A 23,059-nucleotide genomic window follows, 5' to 3' on the forward strand; every position below is an offset into this window, starting at 1 on the left:
CATAGTTACAATGTCGCATTCAAGTTAGATATTCACATCTTCACATCTTCAGATACACAGCTGATATTGAGACATCACCACGGTGTCCATAGTGTGCATTGTGTGTACAACTCTCATTTCCGGAAAGAGCCACGGTCCATGGAGACCTCTTTCCCTAAAGGATCTCGGATCTCTTACTTTCCGGTTGCCGTTCTTTCCTTTACCTTCATTGACTCCCTTCTCATCCTTCTTCCTGCTTCCTTCTCTTGGTTCCTTCCTTAATTCCCCCGACTCTTTGTCACCTCATCATTTGTTTTTCTCCGTCAACACCTCTCGTTTACCTCTCTTCAAGCGTTCCCTCACGTGTTCCCTTTATGACTTCACACCTTCTTCCTTCTTTAGGCTTCTCGCCGACTCCACTGATGCCAGATCAAATGGTGAACATGCTTGACAATACCGTTGATACCCCTGGCTCAGAGACTCCAGTATCTGAGTCCGGGGATGATCACGACAGACAGATCACCACTCTGGCACGTTCCATCTCGCAAATCTCACGAACTAGTAGCGTCCGTGCTGGTGTGCCCTCACAGGGTGTCAACACCTTTCTGGATACTACCAGTGACCCAGAATTGAATCCCAACAGCGACCAGTTCAAATCGCGCAAATGGGTAAAGAACATCATCCAGATGACCTCTGGCGACCCAGACCGGTACCCAGGTCGCACCGCAGGAGTCTCCTTTCGAAATCTCAATGTTTTCGGTTATGGCACTGGGTCTGATTATCAGACCAATTTTGCCAACTTCTGGCTCAAAGGTGCGGGATGGGTCCGCAATACCCTGGGCTTTCAGAAGAAAGTACGAATTGATATCCTGCGGGACTTCGAAGGCATTCTTCACAGTGGTGAGATGCTGGTTGTCCTAGGTCGCCCGGGAAGGTACGTAGATTGATTACCCTCTGCAAAAGACTAATAACTAACGGCCAGCAGCGGATGCTCCACCTTCCTCAAAGCTATTGCCGGAGAGACGCATGGTCTCTACCTTGACAAGGAGAGAGGGTCTGAAGTGCAGTACGACGGCATATCCTGGGACGACATGCACAGTTGTTACCGCGGCGAGGTCATCTACCAAGCTGAAACCGAGACACACTTCCCTCAATTGACAGTCGGTGATACGTTGCTCTTTGCCGCCCACTCTCGGGCACCGAGTAACCGACTTCCGGGTGTCACACGCGACCAGTACGCGACCCATATGCGGGATGTGGTGATGGCGACGCTTGGCTTGACCCATACCATGAACACAAAAGTCGGCAATGAGTTCATTCGAGGTGTGTCAGGCGGGGAACGAAAACGGGTCAGTATCGCCGAAACCACTCTGTGTCGATGCCCGTTGCAGTGTTGGGACAACAGCACCCGTGGACTCGACAGCGCAACGGCCCTGGAATTTGTCAAGTACATCCGCTTCTCCACTTACTATAGTGGATCCACCGCCATTGTCGCAATCTACCAAGCGAGTCAGTCCATTTACGATCTGTTTGACAAGGCAATCGTGCTCTACGAAGGTCGTCAGATCTATTTCGGAAGTGCGGCCAATGCACGACGCTTCTTTGTCAAGATGGGATTCCACTGCCCAGATAGACAAACTACTGCGGACTTCCTCACCTCCCTCACCAGTCCGTCAGAACGTCTTGTTCGCCCCGGGTTTGAAAACTCCGTTCCACGCACACCCGATGAGTTTGCAGCACGCTGGAAGGAAAGTCCGGAGCGCAAGCAGCTTCTTGCTGAGATTGAAAGAATTGCAGCCGGAAAATACGACAAGGCTGAGCAGTTCCGTCGGTCTCGTGCTGCAGACAAAGCCAGGTTTACTCGTGAAAGCTCCCCATACACGCTCTCGTATCCGATGCAAATCCGCCTGTGTCTTTGGCGAGGATTTTTGCGGCTCAAGGCAGACATGGCTATGACTCTTGCCACACTCCTTGGAAATGTGGGCATGTCTCTGATCATTTCCAGTCTCTTCTACGACACACCGGACAACACCGACAGCTTCTACCATCGTGGTAGCCTGATTTTCTTTGCGATAATGCTCAGTGCCTTCTCTAGCTCACTGGAAATCATGGTCATGTGGCAGCAGCGGCCGATCGTGGAAAAGCATCGCAAGTACGCATTATACCATACCTCAGCGGAAGCTTTCAGCGCGTACATTGTGGAACTCCCATCAAAGCTCTTGCTAGCACTCGCTTTCAATTTGATCATCTATTTCTTACCTCATCTTCGGCGAACTCCGGGACACTTTTTCATTTTTTTCATGATTTCGGTAACGACAACCCTTGTGATGTCCAATATCTTCCGGTTCATCGGCGCAATCTCGCGATCCGTGGCCCAGGCCATGCCCCCTGCTTCAGTCTTCATGCTGGTCTTGGTCATTTACACCGGGTTTACGATTCCAGTCCGCGATATGCACCCCTGGTTCCGGTGGCTCAACTATGTGAACCCGATTGCTGTAAATGATAACTAAGCTTTTGTTCAGTCCCAACAGAATATGCTAACGAGATACAGTACGCCTTTGAGGCGTTGATGATCAATGAGTTCGGCGGACGGTCCTTCCCTTGCGCGAATTTTGTCCCAGGCATCTTGGACATCTACAAGGATGCGCCTCTCAGCTCCAAAATCTGTTCACAGAAGGGTGCTGTGGCAGGTCAAAATTTCATCGATGGAGAGGCATACATTAACACAACTTACGAATACTACAGCCCGCATCTGTGGCGAAACTTCGGAATTCTCTGCGCGTTCTTCGCCGTCTTCTTTGGGCTGTACCTTTTCAGCAGCGAGCTAATCCGGGCTAAGCCATCCAAAGGTGAGATTCTGGTGTATCCGCGTGGCAAGGTTCCTGCGTTTGCGAAGAATATTCGAAAAGAGGATCCAGAGGAGGTCATTGCATCAGAGAAAGGTGCAGTCGCTAGCGAATCTCGGGACACAACTGCAGCAATTGTTCGCCAAACTTCTATCTTCCATTGGGAAAATGTGTGTTTCGACATCAAGATCAACGGAGTCCCGCGACGCATCCTTGACAGCGTGGATGGCTGGGTCAAACCAGGCACTCTGACGGCCTTGATGGGTGTCACTGGTGCGGGAAAAACATCCTTGCTCGATGTGTTGGCTGACCGTGTGACCATTGGTGTCGTTTCTGGCCATATGCTTATTGATGGCCGCCTACGCGACGATTCTTTCCAGCGAAAGACAGGTTATGTGCAGCAACAGGATTTGCATATGGAGACTAGTACTGTTCGTGAAGCTCTAGTTTTCAGCGCTCTCCTACGGCAGCCTGCTAGCATTTCTCGACGGGAAAAGTTATCGTACGCCGAAGAGGTTATTCACATGCTCGGTATGGGAGAATACGCAGACGCTGTGGTCGGAGTTGCCGGCGAAGGCCTCAATGTGGAGCAACGCAAGCGGTTGACTATTGGCGTGGAGCTGGCAGCTAAGCCAGATTTGCTGCTGTTCTTTGACGAACCAACTTCGGGTCTGGATAGTCAAACTGCTTGGTCAATCTGTACTCTGATGCGCAACTTGGCCGACCACGGTCAGGCTGTACTGTGTACCATTCACCAACCTTCGGCAATGCTGATGCAACAGTTCGACCGCCTATTGTTTCTCACCAAAGGAGGACGCACAGTGTACCTGGGTGATCTTGGCCCGAACATGGAAACATTGATCAAATACTTCGAAGACAAAGGGTCAATTAAGTGCCCACAGAACGCAAACCCTGCCGAGTGGATGCTTGAGGTCATTGGTGCTGCACCAGGCTCTCATGCCGATAGAGATTGGGCTGAACAATGGACCAACAGCGCTGAGCGCGTAGAGGTTCGCAAGCAGCTGGCTCAAATGAAGACAGAATTGTTTAAGAAGCCTGTACCCGTTCAGCCTGCAGGTTTTGGTGAATTCGCGATGCCAATCTGGTATCAGATCCTCATCTGTACTCAACGCACGTTCGAGCAGTACTGGAGATCTCCATCGTATCTATACGCCAAGACCCTCACCTGCACTGTTCCCGTAAGTTATTTTGCTCCCTCTAATGTGATTGGACTAACAGGCATAGCCGCTGTTCCTCGGATTCACCTTCTACCACATGCCTACCAGTCTCCAAGGGCTGCAGAATCAGATGTTTGCAATATTCATGATCCTTGTCATCTTCCCAGGTCTGGTCCAGCAGATGATGCCGACCTTCGACACGCACCGCGCTTTGTATGAGGCACGCGAACGGCCTTCAAAGACCTACTCGTGGATCGCATTCATGATAGCCAGTATTCTCGTGGAGCTAGCATGGAATATTGTGATGTCGATACCGGTCTTTTTCAGCTGGTACTACCCAATCGGGTTCTATCGGAATGCAGAGCCTACAAACTCTGTCATCGAACGAAGCGCCATCATGTACGTCCTCATTCTGCTGTTCATGGTCTTCACGTCGACCTTCAGCTCCATGATGATTGCTGGAATTGAACATCCTGATACTGCCAGCAACATTGCTCAGTTCATGTTCTCCATGTGCTTGGTATTCAATGGGTAAGTTATCTGCGTGTGTCTGGTAGTTAATTGGTACTGGTGCTGACTGGACTTATAGCGTACTCTCAAATTCGTCTTCTATGCCTCGATTCTGGATCTTCATGAATCGCGTGTCCCCATTCACCTACTTTGTGTCGGCCGTCCTCTCTACTGGCCTGACTGGGGCCACTGTGCAATGTTCAAGTATTGAGGTGCTCACCGTCTCGCCTCCGGATAGACAGAATTGCGGCAGTTATCTAAGCCCTTACATTGAGGCTATTCATGGCACATTGCTGAATTCCGAGGCATCAGTGGACTGCAAGGTCTGCACAATGTCTAGAACGGACCAGTTCCTTGAAAACCTCAATATGCATTACTCGGATGTTCCGCGCAATATCGGTTTGCTGTTCGTCTATATAGGGTTCAATATCGTCGCCGCGCTCTTCTTGTACTGGCTCTGCCGCGTCCCCAGGCGTCGGTCGCGCAACGTTACACAGACCTAAAAAGGTCGTCTTCTTCTTTTTTTCCTTTTCGGGTTATGGGGTGGGTTATTTCAGTCAGTTTGGTCCCGAGAGATTCTGTGGTTTCTACTCGGGATTTATCAGAAATATTCTTTTGCTTTCTGCTTGGCACAAAGTCTTATCTTGCGGATGTCTCATCCATGTAGCTTATATCAATCCAATGCAGTTCAGATTTAATAACAAACATCACCAAGAGTCGGCTCTCGATGGTCAGATACAGGAGACCAGTATGTAATGACCGGAAAGCTTTCCCATGTCATGGGTTGCAAATCAGAGTCTGTACTCACATGCTCCACCATGGTAACAAAAGACGGTATATTCATCATCTCAGGTATGCTTTCGTAAGTCCGGACAAAAGCGCAATTGTTTCATCATACATGACCCTCGGTGCAAACTGGAGGCCTTGGTTGTCTGGGAGAAACCCCTTTGCGACGAGGAGTTCAGGATCTCGAGATCCCGGTGCCGGATGGCATACCATGTCGTACTATACAAACTATCCTCTTCATCGTGCCGCAAACGTTCGCACTTTAGATTTGGATTCGGGCCCTTTTCACTCAGCGCTTCGATGATTTCACAACGACCATACGTTATCGCTGCAAATAATTCAGAATGACCGTATATCCCGATCTCACAAGCGTAATGAAATAAAATCTGGAGGGAAGACCAGTCATTTCGCATTGCTATGTCTAGAGAGATCGTATCTGCGGGAAATGCTTGGTATGGAGAAACGGAAATAGATTCCTATTGATGAGAATGGACGAAGAGGGGAGGGGAGGAGACAGAGATATACTATCTCGCTACTAGATCTGTCCTGATGCAGCATTTATGGCTCGGCCATCCAGGCATTGTACGTTAACCAGCATATGAATTGATCATAGTCAGACATCTGGTCATATTCAAGTAGCAGCCCCAGCACATCTCTCCGTTCCCTGGTTGAAACCTCATCAAAGAGATTGGGGGATGCTTCATCGGTCGTCTGGGCTCCAGCCTGGAGAAGCCGTTTAATGATAGAGGTGCTACTCGATGTGATAGCAATGCTAAGAGCGTTTGATTCGTCCATGGGCCTCCCAGAAGGGTCAAAGGGGGCATTCTGTGTGATCATCAACTCCACCATCTCTGAGTTGCTTGAGCGAATGGCCCAATGCAAGACCGTACGTAACTGGGATGGTACACATGCTTTATCTGTCCGGGTTTCTGACAGCATGGATTGGAGAGTATCAATGTGACCATTTTGGGCTGCGTGTAAGAGCGGATTATTATTGACACTCAGAGCATCATAGGATGGGTCGGTAAGTTCCGGCTCAAATGATGCGATACTGGAGCCAATATCGAGTAATTCTTTGATTAATGAGGTAGCTCCGTTCTTTGCGGCCCATATCAAGGCTGAACTTTGATCGTACTCGACATTGAAATGCAGTAAAAAGGGGCGTAAGAGGTGATAGAGTCTTTTGTTGGTTCGCATCAAGCAGCCGATTTCCTTCTGCCCCAGCAGACATCTAGCAATAATAAATTGAAGCTCATTTGGTAATTGTAATAAAGACATAATTTTCAGGTCTCCAATGTTTCTGTCAGATGAGATAAATGAGGTTGGGCTGATGAGAAATATTGACATGCACAGCCAAGGCCAAGTGGTGCTAACCCCGAAGCAATCTGAATCGGTGTACTATACTGTCCAATACCGGAGCCATATACCCCGGTCGGTTACAAGGTAAATTTACCTTGGATCTCCACAAACGTCGGTTCCATACAACCGACCAAAGTGCAAGTGATTTTGTCTATTGATACTCGCGCGTTCATCCTGTTTTATTGCTAGTCAGAGAGTTTGATATACTGAGTTCATACCATACATTTCATACAGACCGATTTCTATCATATACTAAAAAGCAAATAACATTAATTAACGCATCTCTTACATCAATCATTACTATGTACTTCCTGTCTTGTGGGCGGCTAAGTACGGACATAACCCGTATTGCCATTATCACCTAGCCAATTTCTCTTTCTCTTGTATTTCTATACATCAAAATGGTGCCACGATATCTGGTACAGTTCCATTTGGGCAGTCTGGTAGTCACTAGTCTCTGGGCTGTGCTTGCTTAACTTCACCCAAAGCTTGACGATGAGCGCAGTTTGCTGTCCAGTACCTTCGGGTTGATCTTTCTAACCTCTGGATGTCCTGAGGCTGTCCATCCCAGGAGTTCCCTGATACGAGCAATGACACAAGGCATATCGAGAGAATTATTTGATGCTGCATCTTCTCTGAAACAGGTTAGTTGTTTCTGTGTAGTGGCCAAAGCATGCATAAACTGTCCGCAAGTATACAGGCTTCATGTAAAGGGGAGGGAAGGTTGATTTCCTTCCCTGAATACCAGTAGTGCAACTCCAGAAATCTTGAAAGAACTTCGACGAGTGAAACGGCAGTTTCCCAGTCTATACTGTACGTTAGACCTTCCCCCAAAAAAGGAGGGGGAAAGGGAAAACACCGGCGTGACGCGCAACGCGTACGCATGATAATGAGGCTATGCAGCTCTGAATTATGAAGGAATGCGCTCCCATAAATTTTCTTATTACCATACGTTTCCTTCCTATGTATCTATGGCCAACATCTGTTTGGGGATAACACTCTCGAGCTACGTCTGGGGCCTATCGTGCGTCATATGACCGTTGCAGATGGCCAAACCTCTGGGGCTACATAGGAATGCATTATCTTTACATGACTTCTCAATGTTACAGGTGTGTAGTTCCTTGCGACTAATATAGCAGTGAACGGCGAGTACAACCCCGTAAGCGTGCATCGGCCGAAATAACCCAATCCAGGCATGAACCCCGAGACTTGCTATAAGAAATTGGTGGATTTCAAGCCAGCTCTACTATGAGCTTATATTCTATCGGATCCTGGCTGCTGCCCGTGGTCTGATGTACTGCGCATATATCTATATATCTATTCCCTACCCGCTCTAGAATATATTCATCTTCATACAATTTCTTGCAGTCACACTTTAACTATGACAACCAAGCCTCTCTCCGAGATCTTCGCCCAGCGAGCAGTCGAACTGCGTGAATTTATCTTCGCCCAACCCGCTTCCAACTTCACCAATAACCCCTGGGCTTTGGCAAATGCCATCGAGGATTTCGCCAATGAAGTCGGACACATGATGATCTTCCGACAACCCAAGGTCGAGGTCGCACGCGAGCAACTCCTCGCCCAACAACCGGCACCACGCACGATTATCGAATTCGGCGCGTTTGTGGGTAAATCTGCGCTCGCGTGGGGTGCTATCCTGCGCGATATTCACGGCGACAAGGTACCCGATGATGTCAACATCTATACTTTCGATCCCAACCCGCAGATGGTTGCTCTGACCAGAGAGTTTGTGAAGTTGGCCGGTGTCGAGGACTTTGTACATGTCCTGGAAGGTCCGGGCTCGGACTCTCTTCGGGCTTTGCATGCTGAGGGCAAGGTCACCACTGTTGATATGGCGTTCTTCGATCATTGGGAGCAATTCTACTTGTCTGATTTGAAGCTGGTTGAGGAGCTGAAGCTCTGGCGTGTTGGTTCATTGGCGATCGCTGATAATACGGATTACCCTGGGGCGCCAGACTATCTGAAGTATGTTCAGGCGGGAGGCAGTGGAGTATCTGGATCGGTGAAGTACGAGACCAGGTCTTTTAAGACTACTGGTAAGAGAGCTAGCCCGGTAGGTCTTATTCTTTTCGATATTGTAGCGGACTTGGGACTAATGAACAGTTTAGAGCATTGTCGAAGTAAGCGCCGTTGTGGCACTCGAGTGAACTGTAGACCAGCAGATCAATTGAGGATATGATTCGATGATTGAATATGTATGAGATGTTATGAAGATATATACTAGCAATTGTACTCATCCGATCGGCTTCATATTAGATTTGTATCAATTTAACCCCCGTATAGATGCTCCAATTGGCTATGGGGAATTACCTTATATTCTAGGAACTTCTCTCTGTTCTCTGTTCTCTTGGCAGATTTTTAGTATATCTTGTTCCAGAAATAGTGAAGTTCATGTCCATCTAGCTAATATATATTTCCACTAGAACGTTAAAATATGTCCTAACATCACCCATGTGGTCCAACCCAGCCATTTATTCATATAAAACCCCTATTTCATATGTACTAATAGTGAATACCTCAAATCTTGCATCTATAAAACAGAAACCGTTGAGGTTCCGGGCCGATGACCGTCTCCCCGCTTATCGACTGGCGCGCGGAATAAACAACCTCCTTGTCTAATCCCCGCGAACTCCATGCCAACACCGATTTTTGGTGATCTAAGCAACTTCAATTATACAGATCCACACAATTCACCGGAGTACCTCGAGGCATACTAATCGCGCTCTCCGCCCCTTGCTTCTCCGGTCACGCTGTCCGCACTAGCGCCACAGTCACCATGTACGCTCCATCTGCTCATTGAATCGCACAGCAACTAACATGCCTGACAATAATAGGGGTGTCTTCTCCCTGATCATCATCAACAAAGCTGGCGGTCTTATCTATCAGCGCGAGTTTCAGGCTGGCCTGCGCAAGCTCTCGACAAATGACTACCTCGTCCTAGCTGGCACCTTTCACGGGTAAGCTGCCAACATCCATCTCTCCCCTGGAATACCCATTTACCTTGGTTTCTATAGTGTCCACGCAATCACACGCTCCATCACACCGAAAATCCCCATCTCCCAACCTGCTCAGTCCCCCGCAACCTCTTCAACGGGCACAGCTGCTCCTGCGGCGTCCGGTTACTCCTACCCAAACCCCGGTGTACCAGTCTCCGGCCTGGATTACCTCGAGACCGACAAGTTTCGATTGACTTGTTTCCAGACCTTGACCGGGACAAAGTTCTTGTTGTTCACGGATCCCTTGACCGGCAGCGTGGACGCAATCATCCAGAAGATCTACGAGCTCTATGCGGACTTTGTGATGAAGAATCCATTCTATCAGATTGAGATGCCGGTGCGATGCGAGGCGTTCGATCGGCATCTGGGGGCGTGGTTGAGGGGGAGGACGTAGCCCCCCGATGGGTGCCGGAAGCACGCAGAAAGGGGATAGACATCACGACTTTACGAACTAGATACGTTTTGTTCCTGTACTTGTGTCCGGATATCACTCCGTCTCGTATAATACCAAATCACATAATATATTGCCCTTGCACACTGTAGAACGTACCCGAAAGGAAGGTCGACTCGAGAGAATACAAGACAAAAGCAGAGGGAAACGCCGGGTATGCATCAGTCATATTCAAATCTCCGGTCGGACCTTACGCGGTGTCCATCTTGTCCTCGTCCTTCTTATCTTTGTCACCGCTGGACTCGCCGTGGCCCTCCTCGGGGATATTGCCCAGTTGCGTCTTGCCCTCCTGTTCTTCCCGATCCCGCTTCTCCTTCTCCTGTCGGTTCTTCTCGTCCTCCATCGATAACCGGAGGGCAAATGCCAGCTCGGGATCGTTCTCCGCGGCATCATCGAATCCAAATCCGCCGGCCTCGCCCTCGCCGCTGCCTCCACCGACCTCGGCATCCTCGCCAGCCAGGATCGGGGTCAGCTGCAGCTGATCGCTGAGAAGATGGGGTCCCGGTGGGATGATGGCGAGGTGGGATCCATCGCCGCTCTTGACATTCTCAACAAAAGCCTCGAGCTTCTTGGTCTGGTCGGATTCCAAATCTCCGAAAGCTACCACATCGATCGACACGTTGTTCTTCTTCATCTTCTTTGCGAGCTTCACGAGGGTCTTCTCATCTTCTTCAATGGGCGAGCAGGAGAATACGATAATGCGTTGGCGCTGGGATTTTTCCATACGGTGCTTGAGTGCCAGCTAAAATGCCATCAAGATTAGTCATTGAGAGCCTGGGATCTCGAAGCTTGGCTGGAAGAACTTACCGCTGCGACCTGGATGGTCGAGCTGAGGTGAGCTGTGCCGTGAATCTTTGTTCGGTGCAGACCAGCGAGAATTGCGCCAAACTCGGGTGTGAAGGTTGATAGTACTTCGGGGCCCTTGCCGCCCATGCTCATGAGGCCGACAGCTGACTGGGCGTTTACTCGCATCTTTGCACTGTGGATGATGCTAACGGCATCGACTTGAGATTGCCACCGGGTTGTCCTGTGACCATTAGATATCATTCATAGACGCAGGTATATTATGATCGGATGTACTCACGTGTAGTCTCCATTGCGACTGCTTTCGCTGTTGTCGACACTGTAGCTTGGGGTCAGCAGAGTAAAGCTAATATGGAGGATAGTCAATGACGGACATGATCATAGTAGCTTCCAGCGTCATTATGGCGGAGTCTGAGGGAATTAACGATGTAAATGAGGGCAGAACAGCGAGTGAATATGAGAACGGCGTATGGGTGATGAAGACGGATGACGAAGGCGAGGTGGAAGCTCTGCATTCTGCCACAGCTCCCCGCCCGGGTACGCTGTTTGTTGTGGTCCTCCTTGCTCCGCACCTTAACATTAGCCCTTGTACTTCGACACATCTCAGTCTATATCCCTTGAATTCTGAACAATGCCTGCCACTAAGCGCAAATCCGACGCCATGGACGTCACCCCTACGGGTAGTCCTACTAAAAAGATGCGCTTGACGCAGCACCAGAAGCAGGCGCTGATGGACAATCTACAACTTGAAAGTGGGTTGAATTGTGGGCTTACGGAATGAACATGGTGCTGATTTTTCTACAGTCACTGAGCGAGCACGTAAACTCCGTGCTCAATATGCCCTTCAGGCAAATGACCTCCGGGCGCGCATTGAGCGACGCGTCAATCGGATCCCAGTCTCGCTACGCAAGGCCAACATCGGCGAGCTGCTCGAAAAGCATAACGCCGCCACAAACAAACAGCAGGTTGCATCGCCTTCTCGGAAATACTCGCCCACCAAGGTGTCGCGTAATATCACAAGCATCTCCGTAGACCCAGAAGCCACACGCGACGGTAGAGCTCGGAGGGGAAGGTACGATATACCACAAGCCCAACTTGTGTCTCTGACTGACAATATGTGTAGCCACGATGGCCACTTCTCCGACAAAGAGAATGCCCCTGCCGGTCGTGAGCCCGAACTCAAGAACCCCAAGCGTCGCGTGAAGCCAGCCGGAGCAGGCGGGGCCTCGCGCGTGGCGTCTCAGGAAGTACGGGGCAACGAGAACCGGATTCTGTCTCCCAAATCCAACAACTCCCGAACTTACCCCCACTCACCCTTCCGTGCATCCCCCGAGAAGGGTCAACCCTCATATCTGGCGCGCCCTACCTCACCACTAAAACCGTCCAGTCCGTTGCGGTCACGCGGTGCCACTGTGTCTGCAGTGAGGGATCAGCGGCCTCCTTTGCAGGCTCAGAGGACTACCACTCGTGCGGCTACGGGACCTAAGACTATTCGGTCACCTTTGCCGCGCCCGGCGACCCGACAGGGTGAGCGCAAGAACAGCACAGGCTCTACTGCGTCTTCGGGCACAACAATAACCAAGTCCACACGGACTGGAACTGCCGCGAGAAAGCCCACAACAGCATCTGCTGCGGCTGCCACGAAGAGGCCGACTTCTCGTATGCAAGCTGCATCGATGGCTGTCAAGAATACACCCACCACTGCTTCAATGCGCAAGACTACCGCTCCGGCTGTGACTGAACCGGCGACTCGCACTCGAGCGCTGCGTAAGCGGATTTAGGACTGTTTACATGAACGCACAGACTCTGTTTTTTCTTGGAGTTGGTTGGGATTCTGTTTCTTTGAGCGTGGGCGATTGCAGACTCTGCAATGAACAATTTGAGTCTGGGTGCTGTCTTTCGTGTTGATTCTTGGGCGTAATATCATAATAGGTGTTTTTCCTTCAGGTATAAATTCATGGCTTTTGTCCGGTTATCTGAATCAAGTTCTTTTCAAACCAATACTTGACTGTACAAGGATCATACTCGTCTTCCTCGGTGTGTAACCAGTCGGCAACAATATCCCTGGGCAAATATGAGACCTGTCTATTTGCTGCCAGTCCATTGGACTACTTTTGTCCAACATACCGCTCTTCCAGTGAGTTCATGTCAACGCCTGTCCACCAGCTATCATAACACAGGCTTCACCTCGCACCGAGAGCACCAATCGGCGTCCAGAATGGAGATCATCCGGGAGAGCAATACGTTCAAACCCGTTGACGGCAAACTCCAGTTGAAAACATGGGTTGTGGCATCAGAGCAAGATTATTACCTGAAAGCGCCAGGCATAGCCGACTTCTGACAATACTCAACGCGAGCTTGAAGTGTGTGAAGTCCTTCGCAGACATCCACACCCGAATATTGCTACTTATTACGGCTGCAGGAAGAAGAATGGCCAGGCTACTGGTCTTTGCTTCAAACGATACAAGGGAACCTTGTCGGTAAAGGTCAGTCCTATATATCTGAATAAGAATCAGTTCCGGGCTAGTGGTTCTGAGAGAAAGTCGATGATTCTCTCAAGGCGAACTTCTATGGGATCCTGGAGGGAATCAAGCACCTTCATTCTCTTAGCCTTGTGCATAATGATATCAACCCGCCTATGAGCGATTGACTGCAACCTCCCGTACAAAGCTTCCATGGACTTCAATCCATCAGCAGTTCTCTCAAAATCTTGCGAGTCGTCTCCTCTCATGCCCCAAGTTAGATTAAATGCACCATCCGGAGTTAGCGCAAGTCGGCGGCGTTAGTACAGCGGTATCTCCGCTCCGTGATGCTTAAAGCAGACCTGTCGATGCTCATCTCTGTTTATCATTAATATTACCTTTATCATGACTACCAAGCTCACCTGGCTCATCACTGGCTGCTCCTCTGGCTTCGGCCTTTCCTTGACCCGTGCTGCCCAGGCTGGCGGACACAAAGTGATTGCGACCTCGCGCAACCCATCACGGACTCCGGAGCTAGTTGCCGAGATCGAGTCCAAGGGGGGTAATTGGGTCCAGCTTGATGTGGACAGTCGCGACAGCGGCAATGTCATCACCGCGCTCGAAAGCGGTGGCGACCATATTGATGTCCTGGTCAACAACGCTGGCTATTCCATCTACGCTCCTATCGAGACTATGGAGGAGGAGGAGGTGAGAACCCAGATGGAGACCATGTACTTTGGTCCCTTACGTCTCATTCGGGCCGTTCTGCCCCATATGCGTCAGCGAAAGTCCGGCGTGATTGTGAATATGAGCAGTGGTGCTTCGCTTGACGGTATTCCCACTATGGGTGTGTACGCGAGTGCAAAGGCTGGGTTAGACGGTATGCATCAAGAGTATCGCACCAGGGAAATTTTCCTAATTGTGACTTTAATAGCCCTTACCAAGATCCTCGCCAAGGAGGTTACCCCATTCAACATCCGCACCCTGACTGTCGTTCTCGGAACCTTCAACACCAACATGCCTAACTCGGTGGTTCTGGGCAAGACTCCCCTGCCGGAAGACTACAAGGGAACCTTCACCGAACAGGTCCAGGGTCTTTTGGTCAGTGGGAAAATCAAGCCCAACGGTGACAAGGATAAAGCAATGCAGGCTGTGTACCAAGTGGTTGTTGGTGAAGGAGTTGGTGAAGGCCATCAAACAGAGAAGCTTCTCGCTCTAGGGAGTGATATGACCCCTCGACTTAAAGGGGTTCAGGAATATCTCGGTCATGCTTTAGAGGTGTTTGGCTCTGTGACCAATAGGGTGAATGTCGATAATTAGAGATGGTTGACTACACATGGGCCTCTCAAATCTCCCAATTATGGTATGGCCGCATCCGCGTCACTACCAAACCTATAAACTATGTACGGAGTACAAGAGTCGGCCTTCTTTTTGGTATCAGATGTTCCGTTTACAACATATATCTTAACAGAAAAAGGCAATCGTGCAAGAGACCTACGACATTTCATAGCTTCGCTATAATTCAACCGTCTCGTTTCAATAGCGGGTTAATGTCTCTATGTACTACCTGGCCCTACGCATTACTATGTCGTTCCCGAATACTGCTCATTTCGTTCTATATGGCTTCAAGAGCGGACTCATATGCGCTGAAATGGGAAAATACTTTGATGTGTCAAGTTCCAATTAAGACGTGAGACACTGAACTTCCGACCTATCCGTTCAGATCTCCCATCTTTTGAGACAGTAAATTCGCCGATCTTCTACTGTGATCCAAACCTCGCAGCATTTCGGGTTTAGCGGCATCGATTAGCACGGCTGATCCCCTGAAAAGGGGGCTGATAATTGCAGATCACTGCACTCAAAAAAAAAGGAAGAAAAGAAAGAATGTGTCAATTATTATAAGGGGAAACTGACATGCATAAGAGTAAACCCCCTTTTTAGCTCTGCCCGAGATTTTACATTGATAACACATGATCTTCATACGGGAAACTGCCATGTTCGCATCGATCACGGCACTGGCGATCGCACTTCTCGTCAATGGCGGCCAAGCACTGTCAACTCAGGGATCTGGGTCTGAACCCATCGATACATCAAATTATCGATTTCTAACTGACAAGACCAAGTGTATGCTTTACTTCCATTCCTTCAATCTCAACTGACCGTATGTTTTCACAGCTCATGTGGTGGAAAGCTTACCAGATGTTCATTTTGAATTGGGAGAAATGTATTCGGGGTTTATGCCGATCCGTGAAGATGATGCCTTATTTTATATCTTCCAGCCAAAGATCGGAGAACCAAGCAACGACCTCACGGTTTGGTTGAATGGTGGACCGGGATGTAGTTCAATGCAGGGCTTTTTGCAAGAGAACGGCCGCTTTACCTGGCAACCCGGTACCTACGAACCAGTCATTAATGAGTACTCATGGGTTAAGTTAACCAATATGCTATGGTAAGTCATGAGCCAGCTCTGAGTATGTAGTAACTCACTGCGTTTAGGGTCGATCAACCGGTTGGAGTTGGGTACTCAAATGGTACACCGACCGCTACCAACGAAGAGGACATCGCTGCCGATTTTGTCAACTTTTTCCAAAAGTTTCAAGAAGAATATGGTATCAAGAACTTTCGCATCTTCTTAACTGGTGAAAGTTATGCGGGCCGATATGTACCCTACATATCCGCCGCCATGCTCGACAAGAACGATACCGAACACTTCAACCTCAGCGGTAAAGACTTGGAAATTGAAAGCTGCATTATATTTGTTCCAAAATTCTAATCCCAAACTAGGAGCTCTAATGTATGATGCGTGCATCGGCCAGTGGGATTATATCCAGGCTGCACTCCCCGCCTACCCTTTCGTTCAACAACACGCCGAGCTGTTCAACTTTAACCAATCATTCATGATGGAGCTGCAAGACACCTACAAACAATGTGGCTACGAGGGATATTTTGAAGAGTATTTCACTTATCCGGCCTCTGGGGTTCAGCCCCCCAAATATATGGACTACTCCGAATGCGACATATACAACATGATCTACAACGAAGCTTTTACTCCAAACCCATGCTGGAGTCCTTACAAGATCAGCCAAACATGTCCACTATTATGGGATGTTCTGGGCTTCCCCACAGACCTGGCCTATCAACCAGGTCCAACAACCTACTTCAACCGCACAGATGTCAAGAAGGCTCTGCATGTTCCTGAGAACATCGACTGGGAGCTCTGTAGTGTGGAAAGTGTCTTTGTGAGCCCTAACCCAGGACCTGAACAACAATACGACGAGTCTGCGAATCCCACCGAGCATGTCCTGCCTCGGATTATCGAGGCGACAAATCGAGTGTTGATCTCGAACGGAGATTGGGACTATCTAATCATCACGAATGGAACATTGCTGGCAATCCAAAACATGACCTGGAATGGCGAGCTAGGTTTCCAGACTCGTCCAACCACTCCCATTCATATCGATATGCCCGACTTGCAATACCGTGCCGTCTTTGATGCCCAAGAGGGATATGGCGATCTCGATGGCCCACAGGGGATGATGGGAGTTCAACACTATGAACGTGGTTTGATGTTTGCGGAAACCTTCCAAGCAGGTCATCGACAGCCCCAGGACCAAGGCCGAATGTCATATCGTCATGTTCAGTGGTTGTTGGGTGAGGATGATCATCTTTGATGCCCTTCTCCCTTCATTTCCTCTTGTTTATATGGGTCGGTTATTGGGGGCTCGAGGTTAACGCCAATGGCACTGAGAATCTCCTTCTCTAGCCCGTCAGGACGTTCAAATGTGGCGCCGGGGTGCAAACCATGCCGCTCGGCTACGTGGAGGTCATAATGGAGGTCACGGTGAGTGGCAGAGATATTGGCAGATGGGCCACAACGACGTCACTTATGGCCATTTCTAGCTGTCTTTCTAGCGCCATCTAGTTGAGAGTAGTAAAAGTACTGTGGAAATTACATCCCTAATAGCCAAATGATAGGCTTGTTCGGGGTAACCGTGTCGCAACCATGATCCTACAATATAGATATCCCAGCAACTACTCAGCACAGGTGTGGCAATCATGTTGATTGAAATAAGAAAGGAAATAAAAGCCAGGGTCTTGTTAAGCAAAAGGCCCAGGGGAGAAGAATCAGTAAAGAAGAAAGGAAAAATGGGGTCTAGGTATAGCCGTAGCCTGGCCCACAAAAAAAGAATGAGCATGCTCAGAAATCAAAAGCGAGGGAGAAAGGAAAAACAGGACATTTATGGGGCCCAGAGGAACAGATATGGGTATGGCTGATCCCTCGAATCAGATGCAGATGAACAAAGAGGAAGAAAAAAAAGGGATGGCATCCCAGCCACTATAGAGATAGAAAGAAAACAAAAATCAATGGTGACCAAGCAGCTAGTTGATCACTTTTGGGGAATTTTCATCGAAGGAAAAATAAAGGGAAAAGAACTCCGTCAACCAGCCCTATCACTCGACAAAAAGAAAAGAAAAAGAACGCTAAGAAGGTCCCAAGAAACGAGAAAGAAAACACTACACGGAGACTGAATCAGACGGATAGATGGAGGATGAGGTTGGATGGTATACCAGTGTTGTAGCTGTGCAGGAGGAGTATAAGGAGATCCAGTCTACCCAGTAACACCCATAGCACCTGCACTCGGACGTGGCCGATATGCCACGCTTGATGATTGATCATCAGGTGCCCCTGCAATTGGCTCTCTGCCGTTGCTGGTGCTACGGTCACGGCGATATGCTGCAGGCGGAGGAGCGAAATCAAGTCCAGCCTGGGCGTTGGCGCTTACTGAATGAGAGTGTCCGGTGGGCCCAGGCACATGGCGAACGGAACTCTGCATCTGCCAGGCTGCATCTTGAGATGGATCGGTCTCGATACGCGCGGAAGCTGGGCTGCTATTGCTTCGGTTGGGGGTGGTGATCGTGAATGTCTCGCCGCCGTTGTCCGCTTTTTGTGAAAAGCTGCCTCGAGCAATATCGCCATATCGTTTGAGGATTTCCTTGGTGGTCACTTCGGCATTCTCCCTGAAAAGAGTTGGATCACCCAAGACCGATTGTAGGTCTTCTGGAATCTGTTGATAGAGTTAGCATAAGCCTAGCACGACCTTAACCTGGGTAACTTACCTCGCAGAATACATCGTTATACGCGATCAGGGCATTGACAGCCTCGATGGACAAGAAGCTCTCGTCCACAGTACTGTTTTTGGCGTTGGGGTAGAGGATATTGGGCGTGATGACTGTTGCAAGATTATGAATGTCCATCTTGCTTCCAGACTCTTCGTCCACATGCGAGAAGGATGATGTCCAGTTTAAGAAGGCAAACAGGACTTCCATCGTATCACGATGGGCTTTGGGAAGCAGACAGCATGTTAAGTGAAGTAGTCGCCTCTGTTTCTCCGCATTCTCCATTTCTGCGACACAGGTTAGCATGCACGATTAGACTGATAACCACAGCATTGGAACTTACTTTGTGAGATGACAAACAGCCTGTGTAACTTGAAAGTCAATAGCGGATCGGGCATCTCGCGGAGGAACTTCTTCAAGAGAGCTGCAATCTGCACAGGGGTTTCCTTTGTCAGATCAACTGACTCATATTTGGTGTCTATTTGCTCCGCGGTATCCTTCAATCGGCGGATGTTGCCGTTCTTTCGGAAGACACCCTCGACAGACATGTCCATCTGCCGCATGGCGCAAACAGAATCATCGACCAAGGTTGGGATGCGGAGCGCACCCGGGCCAACACCGTGACTTGACTCTGTGCCTTCCTTCTCGACCAAATAGTCTAGGCCAACACCGAAGACACCCTTCTTTTTATTGGCCTTCTTGTTGTCCTTGAAGGCACGGCCAAAGATGTTCCATATGGTAGGTTTGCGCGACTCAATAAGAGAAAGAAGCTCTTCCATGGTGATATAGCCCTCTACCAAGGGTTCCATCTGTAGCACAGCAACGTGGCGAACGATGAAATATTCCAAAGCAGTTAGTTCCGAGAAGTACCGCTTGGTTCGGGTCGGCTCTATGAGGGCCTCCAGATTTCCACTCGACACTCCCCGCTGGTGGCCATGGTTGTACCTGGGCATCGGCTCTGTCCCCCCAATGAGTTTCGTGCCGGCATGCCTGTAGGCATTAGGTCGCTGCTCTTTGGCTTGTTCAGCCGCAACAATGCGGGGGATATCATCTAGCGTCAAAGCATCCTGGGCCCCGAAAGTCAGATCGGTAACGGTTTCGCCATTGGCATCCCGTTCTTCGACGATCTGGAAACCGTGACCCCTCGGGTCACTGCCATCATTGCCAGATGACCCTGGTCGCGCACTTCTGCCTTCTGGTCCATCGATTATTCTGGATGCGCGAGCACGTTTGTATGTTGTGGATAGGGTTCGCTCGTTGCGAATAGAGCGCAGCCGACGCATCTCGCCGACGGTCTGCTCAAGGGATGTTTCTTCCAAGCCATCTCGCGAGCCACCGCCATATGACTGGCGTGTGTTTGCCCGGCGAACCTGGGATGTGACTCCCTGGCCGTCTTTGCGTTCGTAATCATTGAGGTTGGGGTCGTCTGGGGCGTAGCAAGTTAGACAAACTGCCGGCGGCATGGGGGTAGTGTAAAAGTGTCTTACCGGATGTATCAGGCAAGGTTCCACCGGATCGAAGAACGGCGAGAAGCCGTGCGAGTGCCACTTTCAGTAAGAAAACGAATTGCTGCAATTTTGAAACTGAAGTGAAACCGCCCTTCACAGTGGGGCCAAGGTTCATCTGATGGGCGCAAGCGCCGCAGTAGACTTGCTCCTCGCTACCACTCCACAATGCGTCTTGCAGATCAGTAGTCAGGTCCTTCTCACATGATTTGCATGAGAGATGAGGCGGTTTGATGTGCCAGCGACTCTGGCCCCACTGAACACATTCGTCGTCAATTGGTTCTTTGCAGGCGATACAACAATCTGAAAGTTGATCAGCCAGGCCTTCTACTCCAGCCATCAGGTCGACTGGTGTATTGTCATCTTCGTGCTCGGCTAATGCCTCTAGATCACGGAGGTGCTCCAGGAAGTTATGTAACCCGTCTGGCGCAGACTTCTCCCGTTCAAGTTTGAGTGCACCTTGTAGACCGATACGGATAAGTAGTTTGAGGTAATGAGCGAGACCAGTAACCAGAGACAGAAGTTCCTGGGTGACGCCAAGTTTGCGTACCCCGGTTTCCTGGGTTTTCGATAGAAGGGCAAAGAAAGCGACAATCTTTTTGCAGAGAAGTTTGGCTTCGCGGCCGTAGGAAAGTTCTGGTTTGGAAGAATCAGCGATTGGTCCCGACGATGTGAAATCAGCTGCGCGAGACTCACCTTTTAATTCATGGGATTTGATATAATCAGCAAGCTGATCGACTGCACCGAAGAGGATTTCCACATGTTCAATAAAGCGCTTGGCTACGAGAACACCATCGATGTAAGCGCCGTTGCTCACATGAAGCAGCATATCTGAGATGCAAGCGGCGGACGATTCTTCAAAGGTCGAAAGAGTGTTCCAAATATTAAAGACCTTCTCTTCCATAATATCTTCTTCATCGCGAATACGCTTGCGCTCATCTTCGCTGGCATCCTCATCCACCGGTGGAGGCTCCCATGTTTGACCAGCAGGGGATAACCGGACATTCCAGAATTTGTGGATCATATAACATTCGGGGTGCCAGTGTTGATTTTGGCCGTTGCGGAAGATCTCGACAAATTGTTTTAGGATTGCAGTGTGGCATCCATGGCACCGCTGGGCAAACTGAGTTGAGTAGTGAAAGTGGCAGTAGACCTTGCTCTCGTGTTCATAGTAAGAGTCCTGAGCACCGAAGACAGTCGGACAAACGGAACAGGTAAAGTGCTCGATGTGATACTTTCGGTCTAACGCTGTAATGTATGATCCACGTAGTGCACCGCCGCACTCATGACATAAGAGGCTGAGTCGTCTAAAGTAATCGGTTTCACAAAGTGGGAATTGGACGCTTGAATCTTCTGAATCGACGGGGAAAAACTTGGAAGCAACGATCTCGCCACAGTCCTGAAAGTAGTATGAAAGTTAGAGAAGATCCCAAAAGCCCCAACTAGAAGCAACTTACTTCGCACTTGAAACACTCCAGATGAAAGGTACCGCCCAACGCTCGAACAAACTGGCCAGTGAGTGATTCACCGCACTTTTGGCACAGTCGCGGCGAGGCACCGGGGGACTTATTTTGACGCCCGTTCACTCGTGAGCGATCTCGGGGTGTTGAACGGTCGCGGAAGCCAGCCTGGTCAGGACCTAGGCCACGACTTGAGCGCCCATCCTCCTGGTTCACCGGAGTAATTGGGCTTGCGCCTGCTGTTCGCGTTGATGGTGAATCAAATGGAATTAAACTGTCTTCGGGAGATGTGGGCGTGTTTTTCGAATAGCTAACCCCATAGCCAGAGGTGTCGACGGTGGGACGGCCGCTGGGGTTGCCTGCAACCAGGCTGGCTGGGAGTCCACCGGGGGGCATCTTGGTCCCCCGTCAGCAGAGATATGGTGGGGTTTGTTGGGTTGAGTCACGCCGAACGCTGCATGCGAAGAATCGAGAGTAGGAAACGGGTGAGGTGACGTGGTAAACAAAATAGACAGAGGGTCGAATCAAAGATGCGACACAATTACGAGACTGGCGGGAAATTGAGGGTAGGCTGGGCGCGTACGGTCAAGAGTCTGATTCTTGAATTAGAATCTCATGCTTTGGCTAGTTGAACCGGGGTCACTGTTGTTCCCCAGAGTATACTTACCCTTACGCCATGCAAAGACACGCGGGGGTAGCCGATGTAGTAGTGACGGGAATAATGCGCGCGCAAAATCACTAGGATCAAACTGGTAAGGCGGTATAGAGGAAGGTTGTGAACGAAGGGTCTAAAATCGCGCAGGCTAAGAGGACGCGGGGGCCGATTTCGAGGGGAGAGCTTTCAAGGTGAGACCAACAGGGGATTATCGGGCGACAATCATCCCAAACCGAACCGGGCAAATGCTACTTCAAGAACAGATCGAAAAAAATAAGGTGCAAGTGCGAGGGGAAAGGAAGTGGGCTGGGGAGGAATGGAGATGATGGCTTGGGCATTTGTTCCCCCCCCCCCTAATTAGTTCGGGACCCTGGGTCACGTGGTCTATACAATTTCCATGTTTATATTTATCTTGGAGAGGCTATACTAAGATATTTTGGATATTTTGAGAGATTTAGAGTATATTTGAGATTCAATCAAATTCGATTTGACTAGGGGATCTGCAGACATCTAAATTGCACGGTGTACTGCCATATAGGCACAGCTTATTATGTCTACCGTATGTGCCATTGTGCTTTTTATAGAACATTCTGCAGATTAGTTTATTTCGTATTACTCATACAATAATTTGGAATACATGTACTTTTCGTTTGTAACAGATATCTTAAATAGCATAGGTCTATATAATTCATGGATCATTCTAGTATTTTCACATGTTGTAGTATTTTGGTAGTGTATTGGTAGTCTTCGTTGTCTTGTTAGTGGATATGTATCTTCTCCCCAATGTAAAGCTGACACAAGAGGAATATTTGCTACAGGTCAATAGATACTAGTAGTACTCTGTATATATTCCATGTAATTTTGTATTCGAAATTTCTAGAGAGATCCATGGAATAACGATTTCATCAGGCTGATCATTACATGCAACT

The 23,059-nt window shown here is 49.3% G+C and overlaps 10 protein-coding genes across 10 annotated transcripts; 6 read left to right on the forward strand and 4 right to left on the reverse strand.

The window, feature by feature from the left end:
* Positions 1–353: 353 nt before the first annotated feature.
* Positions 354–5,016, forward strand: N7447_009658 (uncharacterized protein; the record flags this gene model as incomplete). The annotated part of the gene is made up of 5 exons (XM_057233920.1): positions 354–913; positions 965–2,474; positions 2,531–4,024; positions 4,071–4,534; positions 4,593–5,016. 5 exons carry the CDS (start codon positions 354–356, stop codon positions 5,014–5,016), a joined length of 4,452 nt encoding a protein of 1,483 aa, XP_057083462.1.
* Positions 5,017–5,857: 841 nt separating this feature from the next.
* On the reverse strand, positions 5,858–6,577 carry N7447_009659 (ankyrin repeat domain-containing protein; the record flags this gene model as incomplete). Its single annotated transcript, XM_057233921.1, has 1 exon — positions 5,858–6,577. One exon carries the CDS (start codon positions 6,575–6,577, stop codon positions 5,858–5,860), a length of 720 nt encoding a protein of 239 aa, XP_057083463.1.
* Positions 6,578–8,039: 1,462 nt separating this feature from the next.
* N7447_009660 (putative O-methyltransferase) lies at positions 8,040–8,685 on the forward strand (the record flags this gene model as incomplete). Its single annotated transcript, XM_057233922.1, is given in 2 exon segments — positions 8,040–8,644; positions 8,655–8,685. 2 exon segments carry the CDS (start codon positions 8,040–8,042, stop codon positions 8,683–8,685), a joined length of 636 nt encoding a protein of 211 aa, XP_057083464.1.
* An 811-nt stretch (positions 8,686–9,496) lies between these two features.
* Positions 9,497–10,069, forward strand: N7447_009661 (trafficking protein particle complex subunit 4; the record flags this gene model as incomplete). Its single annotated transcript, XM_057233923.1, has 2 exons — positions 9,497–9,636; positions 9,694–10,069. The coding sequence occupies 2 exons, from the start codon at positions 9,497–9,499 to the stop codon at positions 10,067–10,069; spliced, it is 516 nt and encodes a 171-aa protein (XP_057083465.1).
* Positions 10,070–10,316: 247 nt separating this feature from the next.
* On the reverse strand, positions 10,317–11,330 carry N7447_009662 (proteasome regulatory particle base subunit RPN10; the record flags this gene model as incomplete). Its single annotated transcript, XM_057233924.1, has 4 exons — positions 10,317–10,868; positions 10,934–11,153; positions 11,211–11,249; positions 11,305–11,330. The coding sequence occupies 4 exons, from the start codon at positions 11,328–11,330 to the stop codon at positions 10,317–10,319; spliced, it is 837 nt and encodes a 278-aa protein (XP_057083466.1).
* Positions 11,331–11,561: 231 nt separating this feature from the next.
* On the forward strand, positions 11,562–12,711 carry N7447_009663 (uncharacterized protein; the record flags this gene model as incomplete). Its single annotated transcript, XM_057233925.1, has 3 exons — positions 11,562–11,682; positions 11,735–12,002; positions 12,054–12,711. The coding sequence occupies 3 exons, from the start codon at positions 11,562–11,564 to the stop codon at positions 12,709–12,711; spliced, it is 1,047 nt and encodes a 348-aa protein (XP_057083467.1).
* A 1,086-nt stretch (positions 12,712–13,797) lies between these two features.
* Positions 13,798–14,712, forward strand: N7447_009664 (SDR family oxidoreductase; the record flags this gene model as incomplete). Its single annotated transcript, XM_057233926.1, has 2 exons — positions 13,798–14,272; positions 14,327–14,712. 2 exons carry the CDS (start codon positions 13,798–13,800, stop codon positions 14,710–14,712), a joined length of 861 nt encoding a protein of 286 aa, XP_057083468.1.
* A 650-nt stretch (positions 14,713–15,362) lies between these two features.
* On the forward strand, positions 15,363–17,063 carry N7447_009665 (Peptidase S10 serine carboxypeptidase; the record flags this gene model as incomplete). Its single annotated transcript, XM_057233927.1, has 4 exons — positions 15,363–15,516; positions 15,568–15,841; positions 15,889–16,115; positions 16,177–17,063. The coding sequence occupies 4 exons, from the start codon at positions 15,363–15,365 to the stop codon at positions 17,061–17,063; spliced, it is 1,542 nt and encodes a 513-aa protein (XP_057083469.1).
* A 939-nt stretch (positions 17,064–18,002) lies between these two features.
* Positions 18,003–21,871, reverse strand: N7447_009666 (GTPase-activating protein LRG1; the record flags this gene model as incomplete). Its single annotated transcript, XM_057233928.1, has 5 exons — positions 18,003–18,458; positions 18,511–18,797; positions 18,854–19,936; positions 19,998–21,414; positions 21,473–21,871. The coding sequence occupies 5 exons, from the start codon at positions 21,869–21,871 to the stop codon at positions 18,003–18,005; spliced, it is 3,642 nt and encodes a 1,213-aa protein (XP_057083470.1).
* A 217-nt stretch (positions 21,872–22,088) lies between these two features.
* N7447_009667 (uncharacterized protein) lies at positions 22,089–22,378 on the reverse strand (the record flags this gene model as incomplete). Its single annotated transcript, XM_057233929.1, has 3 exons — positions 22,089–22,117; positions 22,143–22,224; positions 22,289–22,378. Coding segments are annotated over 3 exons (201 nt in total), but the record flags the coding sequence as incomplete, so codon positions are not given.
* Positions 22,379–23,059: the final 681 nt, after the last annotated feature.

This window comes from Penicillium robsamsonii (genome assembly GCF_028829455.1).
Source record: "Penicillium robsamsonii strain IBT 29466 chromosome Unknown utg000005l_segment0_segment0, whole genome shotgun sequence".
In the NCBI taxonomy this organism is placed as follows: Eukaryota; Fungi; Ascomycota; class Eurotiomycetes; order Eurotiales; family Aspergillaceae; genus Penicillium; species Penicillium robsamsonii.